Source organism: Octopus bimaculoides, chromosome 8 (assembly GCF_046866305.1).
Source record: "Octopus bimaculoides isolate indiv1 chromosome 8, ASM4686630v1, whole genome shotgun sequence".
In the NCBI taxonomy this organism is placed as follows: Eukaryota; Metazoa; Mollusca; class Cephalopoda; order Octopoda; family Octopodidae; genus Octopus; species Octopus bimaculoides.
The window spans coordinates 28,719,385-28,726,283 of record NC_142935.1 but is presented as its reverse complement, the minus strand read 5'-3'; the positions used below and the strand labels follow the sequence as shown (position 1 = coordinate 28,726,283).

The 6,899-nt window shown below is 40.8% G+C and overlaps 1 protein-coding gene across 4 annotated transcripts in view; it reads right to left on the bottom strand.

Annotated features, from left to right (window-relative positions):
- The window catches only part of LOC106874386 (uncharacterized), a 46,878-nt gene extending 45,689 nt beyond the window's left edge, over positions 1–1,189 (bottom strand). For all 4 annotated transcript variants that reach the window (XM_089356231.1, XM_089356233.1, XM_089356232.1 and 1 more), the window contains exon 1: positions 638–1,189. In XM_089356231.1, coding sequence (XP_089212357.1) covers positions 638–808 — 171 coding nt within the window. In that variant the 5' untranslated portion in view covers positions 809–1,189. The remainder of the gene's footprint in view (positions 1–637) is intronic.
- Between the last annotated feature and the right edge of the window lie 5,710 nt (positions 1,190–6,899).

Below are 6,899 nucleotides of genomic sequence, written 5' to 3'. Positions count from 1 at the left end.
TATCAAATACTAGAGCTTAGAGATGATAGAAAACAATGGCACTAAAATAGGTATTTAGCTTGACTAGAATGTGACTGATCAAATTTAATATCAATGCATTGTGGAAAATAGAACCAAGTTTGGTTTGTTCTCAAGGAAGATTGGTAAATACACCGATGTCTGATAAAATATACGTGTATGTGTGTATGCGTGGGTGTGTGTTAGAAGATGAATGTGTATTGTGATGCATTTGTGGTACGGTTTGGGTGATATCTGGAGGTGCCAGATGAAGTGTATTTATTGTAAAGGTAAAAAAGGGGCCGATTGTTCGCCCCACTGTCAAGCCGCACATACACATACACACAGAGATAAAGGTAGTGTCAGATGAGGGTGGGATGGTTAACTAGTTTATCGTTGATCACCGACTATATTAATGACATACAATAAACCGGCAACTGGATCTGAAGTATAGAATTCTATCACATTATCAAATGAAAAAAAAAGGCATTATAATACGAATAATGATAAAAGAAATATGGTTATAATAAATGTTAATAAAAGTAAAATTATTATTAAATATTATTAAAGATCAAATGAAACAAACAGAGAAGACATACTCGTGTAAGGAAAATATATGCTTATATAAAAGAAAAAATACCTTCGTTTTCTTGGGTTTCTTTTGGGTGGATTTCTTGGATTCGTGCCGACCAGAATCGAAGCTTGGAGGCTGCGCAGGGTTTCGGAAACCACAGGCAAACACCAAAGCACAAACTATTATCGCCAACATTGGCAGCAACATGGTGAGGGTGTTAAATTCTAAAGCGACCATGTTTATGCAATTAATTAATTAATTAATTAAATTAATTAATAAAAAACAATCGATGTTTAAAAAAATAAACTATGTCTATTGTAGGAAAGGAAAATGAGAACAAAAGGTTTAGATAGAAGAAAGATGAAGATGATCTGGACAAAGTCTTGATTACTTTCAAATGGTTGGTTCGGTCAGAGGATTATTATAAAAAAAGGGGAGGGTGTCCGGGCGGTGTCGGTCGTTTGTTGATCCTTTCAAGGTCTCTCTCTCCCTTTTTTTTTTTTTTTCTGTATCGCTAGGAAAATGTGTCTGTGTGTTAGTTTTGGGAGTCCGATCTTCCTTCTCCTCACCTCATCCGACGCTGATGATGTTGTGCTCGCTGCTGCTGCTGGGCCATATGGTTATGTTCGTACAGCCGTTGAGGTGGAGTAACAACAGCAGCAGCAGCAACGACAGTAGCAATTGGGAGTGGTAGGAGTACTAACAACGGTAGCGGTCGTAGGCAACGATATAGTGAGGGTTGCAGCAAAATTAGTCGGCGTGGTAGTAATTTCAAGGTGAGTACTGGTCAAAGCAATACTATCAACTGGAGTAGCAGTAGTAGTCAACTCCGCTTCATACACTACTAAGGACAATGATGACGGTGATGGTAGTTGCAGTAGCTACGTGTGTTTGTGAGGCGATAGTAGTAATAGTAGTAGTAGTTGTCAAAGACGTGGTAGCAGTAATTTTTTTTTAACAGGGTGATAGGCACAGCAATATTAAACACCGTGGTAGCAGTGACACAAAATCAACATTAGCAACGAGATCGTCAGCAGAAACAGGGGAGATAACTGACAATAATTCAATGAAACTGTGACACGTGTTGTTTCTAATTACACACGTCTCCCAAGCACAGACTCTTGCATATATACAGCTGTATACATGTGTATATATATATATATATAGATTATATTTGTGACTGTGTGAAAGTTTAGGAAGTAAATGGTTTTTTTTTTTAAATTTCTGATAAGGCATATGTTGGCTGATCCTTTCTCTGGGTTGCTGTCACTGCAACTATTACTGCTGCTAACAAGCATTATGGCCATTTTTTCTCTCGTGACGTAACATGGTTTGCGTGTTCGGCATTTTGTCTTGTTGGCAATATTTTTGACAGCCGGCTGACTTTCACCGTGCCCTCTCCCCTTTCTTCAAGAGCCATCTTTCACACGTCTCAGCTTTTTATTTACTTATTTAGTCATCGTGACTTATTTCAATTCCTTATACATTCTATAACTCTTTTCCCCCCTTCTTATACAGAGAGAGAGAGAGAGAGAGAGAGCAGTGAGCCGAATGTGAAACCAGGTTCGATTCCTGGTAAAAACAACTCGTCAACGCCCTGCCCTAAAGGGGCAGGATTATTAAACCGTCTTATTTCATGTCTCTAAATTTGAATCTTCGTGCTACATAAGAAATTTACATTAAGTTTTATATATATATAAATATATAATTTTATGATAGGTCTTATTCAATTTTATCTAAGACATGTCTTTAAAAGAATTAGGATTTGCAGTGATATTGGCTTACGTCAGTCCTAACTGAGTAGAAATTTGTTGAACGTGTTCCAGTCGTGACGATGCCATCCTTTCTCGGACGCTACATATCTAAAATTGCATTATTGTCTCCGTTCTTTTTACTACGTTCAGGGATGAGTTGAGAGAGAAATAGCTTCTATTTCTAGCAAGTCAAATCACCACATATTTTCCATGTCCGTCGTTTAGGACATGGAAGACTCACTAAAGCTCTGATGACCAAAATCGCTAACCTATTCCAGCTTCGCAACCAAAACCACTTTCACTTACATAGCTTATGTCTTTCAAAGAAGCATGTAAAACCCAAAACCTCTCGTTTCTTTCTCTCTTGAACATCTGAAGCTTTATGCTACAATAAAAAATTTAGCATTTTTTAATTGCGTCTATTTTTTTTTTTTTTCCTTCGGTGAAATTAACTTTGAAGAATATAAGCACATATAAATACACACAAACGCATGCTTGTGTAGGCGTGGGCTCAAACATTCTCACACTCACATGAGAACATATGTTCACATGATTTCGTGGGATCGTTAGTTATTAGATCAAAGAACACAGCTGTAATATTATAAATAGTAAAAAAGTGTTACAGGTGTTTTGGGCACATCAATAAAGTTGTAGGCTTTTTCAATTCACTATTGGTGTTGATTGATACAGAAATACATGCTTTGAGATCTGAGTTTGTGACATTTTTTCACCTCTTTTGTAACCATTTTAATTAAGTTATATTTGTAATAATATCTTGGAGAAAGATATGACACAATGACATTTCTCTTCCTGTGTTAATCAGGATAAGATGGTGTTGAGCTGAGCTTGTGGTTGTGTGAGAAATCAATCTGCTAAATACTGAATCAATTTTTCATTCTTATTTCTAATGTGGCATATGTTTTTAATGGGGGTGGGGGAAGCATTGTCAATTAAATCGATTTCAATACCCTGCCAGCATATCTAATTGAATTCAATAGGACTGGAACTCATGAATATACAACAGAACACATTGACAATATACTATATAGGCACATAGGTACTGGAGTGGTTGTGGTAAGAAGCTTGCTTCCCAAACCTCATAGTTCCGAATTCAGTCCCACTGAGTGGCACCACGGGCAAGTGTCTTTTACTGTAGCCTCGGGCCGACCAAGGCCTTGTTAGTGGATTTGGTAGACGGAAACTGAAAGAAGTCCATCGTATGTATGTACGTATTTGTGTGTCTGTCCCCGCCACCATCATTTGACAACTGATGTTGGTGTGTTTATGTCCCCATAACTTAGCAGTTCAACAAAAGAGATTGATAGAATAAATACTAGGCTTGCAAAGAATAAATACTGGGGTCGATTAGTTTGACTAATCTATATATATATATATATATATCATCATCATCATCATCATCGTTTAACGTCCGCTTTCCATGCTAGCATGGGTTGGACGATTTGACTGAGGACTGGTGAAACCGGATGGCAACACCAGGCTCCAGTCTGATTTGGCAGAGTTTCTACAGCTGGATGCCCTTCCTAACGCCAACCACTCAGAGAGTGTAGTGGGTGCTTTTACGTGTCACCCGCACGAAAACGGCCACGCTCGAAATGGTGTCTTTTATGTGCCACCCGCACAAGCCAGTCCAGGGGCACTGGCAACGATCTCGCTCGAAAATCCTACAGGAGCCAGTCAGGCGGTACTGGCAATGGCCACGCTCAAAATGGTGCATCTCATGTGCCAACCGCACAAGAACCAGTCCAGGGGCACTGGCAACGATCTTACTTGGCTTGCCGGGTCTTCTCACGCACAGCCCATTTCCAAAGGTCTCGGTCCGTAGTCATCGCCTCGGTGAGGCTCAATGTACGAAGGTCTTGCCTCACCACCTCAGCCCAGGTCTTCCTGGGCCTACCTCTTCCACGGGTTCCCTCAACTGTTAGGGTGTGGCACTTTTTCACGCAGCTATCCTCCTCCATTCTCACCACATGTCCATACCAGCGCAATCGTCTCTCTTGCACGCCACAACTGATGCTTCTAATGTTCAGCTTTTCTCTCAAGATACTTACACTCTGACGGGTATTCACATTGACATTACACATCCAACGGAGCATACTGGCTTCATTCCTTGCGAGCTTACGTATGTCCTCAGCAGTTACAGCCCATGTTTCACTGCCATGTAGCATGGTTGTTCGTACGCATGCGTCATACAGTCTGCCTTTTACTCTGAGTGAGAGTCCCTTTGTCGCCAGCAGGGGTAAGAGCTCTCTAAACTTTGCCCAGGCTATTCTTATTCTAGCAGCTACACTTTCAGCGCACCCACCCCCACTACTAACTTGGTCGCCCAGATAGCGGAAGCTATCGACTACCTCTAGTTTTTCACCCTGGAATGAGATAGAAGTTGTTTCCTGTTTGTTTGCAGTCTTTATTGCACCTGAACATCTGCCACAAACAAAAACTAACTTGCTAGTTAACCTGCCTTTGATGTTGCTGCACCTCTTATGTATCCATAGCTTGCACCTGGTACATCTTATAGAGTTACTACCTACTCCTTTTCTACATACTGAGCAGGGCCATCTACCTGAAGGGGTTTGTGTTTTATCTACCTTCCTACTTATTAGGATTTTGGTTTTAGCTAGGTTGACTCTAAGGCCCTTCAATTCTAGACCTTGCTTCCACACCTGAAACTTCTCCTCTAGTTCTGATAGTGACTCCGCAATTAGGGCAAGGTCATCAGCATAGAGGAGCTCCCAGGGGCAACCTGTCTTGAACTCCTCTGTGATTGCCTGGAGGACTATGGTAAATAATAGGGGGCTGAGGACGGAACCTTGGTGGACCCCTACCTCTACCCGGAATTCATTGCTGTACTCATTTCCAACCCTCACCTTACTGGCAGCATCTCTGTACATGGCTCGCACAGCTCTCACTAACCATTCTTCTATCCCAAGTTTCCTCATTGACCACCAGATAAGGGATCGGGGGACCCTGTCAAAGGCTTTCTCCATGTCAACGAAAGCCAGGTACAGAGGTTTATCCTTAGCTAGGTATTTCTCTTGCAACTGTCTCACTAGAAATAAGGCATCAGTAGTGCTTTTACCTGGCACGAACCCAAACTGCATCTCATCTAAATTGATTCGCTCCCTAATTAGTTGGGCTATGACCCTCTCTGTAACTTTCATAACCTGATCTAACAGCTTGATGCCTCTGTAATTATTTGTATCTAAAGCGTCCCCTTTACCTTTGTAGCAGTTGACTATATATATATATAATTATGATAATAATATTAGGGATAAAAATCCAAATTTACAGGTAAAAATTCAATTTAAATTAATTCACCAAAATTAAAATTAAATTAAGTTTCGCAATATATAATATATATTTTAGAGAAAAGAACCACAATTCCTGAACTCATCCATGAAAATCCACAGTCACATATAGAAAAATTTAATAAGTAAATACACTAAAAAGATCTATAATAAAAATACATTTTTAGTGTATTTACTTATTAAATTTTTCTATATGTGACAGTGGATTTTCATGGATGAGTTCAAGAATTGTGGTTCTTTTCTCTAAATTATTTATAAGTTACAGAGAGGGTCATAGCCCAACTAATTAGGGAGCGAATCAATTTAGATGAGATGCAGTTTGGGTTCGTGCCAGGTAAAAGCACTACTGATGCCTTATTTCTAGTGAGACAGTTGCAAGAGAAATACCTAGCCAAGGATAAACCTCTGTACCTGGCTTTCGTTGACATGGAGAAAGCCTTTGACAGGGTCCCCCGATCCCTTATCTGGTGGTCAATGAGGAAACTTGGGATAGAAGAATGGCTAGTGAGAGCTGTGCGAGCCATGTACAGAGATGCGGCCAGTAAGGTGAGGGTTGGAAATGAGTACAGCAATGAATTCCGGGTAGAGGTAGGGGTCCACCAAGGTTCCGTCCTCAGCCCCCTATTATTTACCATAGTCCTCCAGGCAATCACAGAGGAGTTCAAGACAGGTTGCCCCTGGGAGCTCCTCTATGCTGATGACCTTGCCCTAATTGCGGAGTCACTATCAGAACTAGAGGAGAAGTTTCAGGTGTGGAAGCAAGGTCTAGAATTGAAGGGCCTTAGAGTCAACCTAGCTAAAACCAAAATCCTAATAAGTAGGAAGGTAGATAAAACACAAACCCCTTCAGGTAGATGGCCCTGCTCAGTATGTAGAAAAGGAGTAGGTAGTAACTCTATAAGATGTACCCGGTGCAAGCTATGGACACATAAGAGGTGCAGCAACATCAAAGGCAGGTTAACTAGCAAGTTAGTTTTTGTTTGTGGCAGATGTTCAGGTGCAATAAAGACTGCAAACAAACAGGAAACAACTTCTATCTCATTCCAGGGTGAAAAACTAGAGGTAGTCGATAGCTTCCGCTATCTGGGCGACCAAGTTAGTAGTGGGGGTGGGTGCGCTGAAAGTGTAGCTGCTAGAATAAGAATAGCCTGGGCAAAGTTTAGAGAGCTCTTACCCCTGCTGGCGACAAAGGGACTCTCACTCAGAGTAAAAGGCAGACTGTATGACGCATGCGTACGAACAACCATG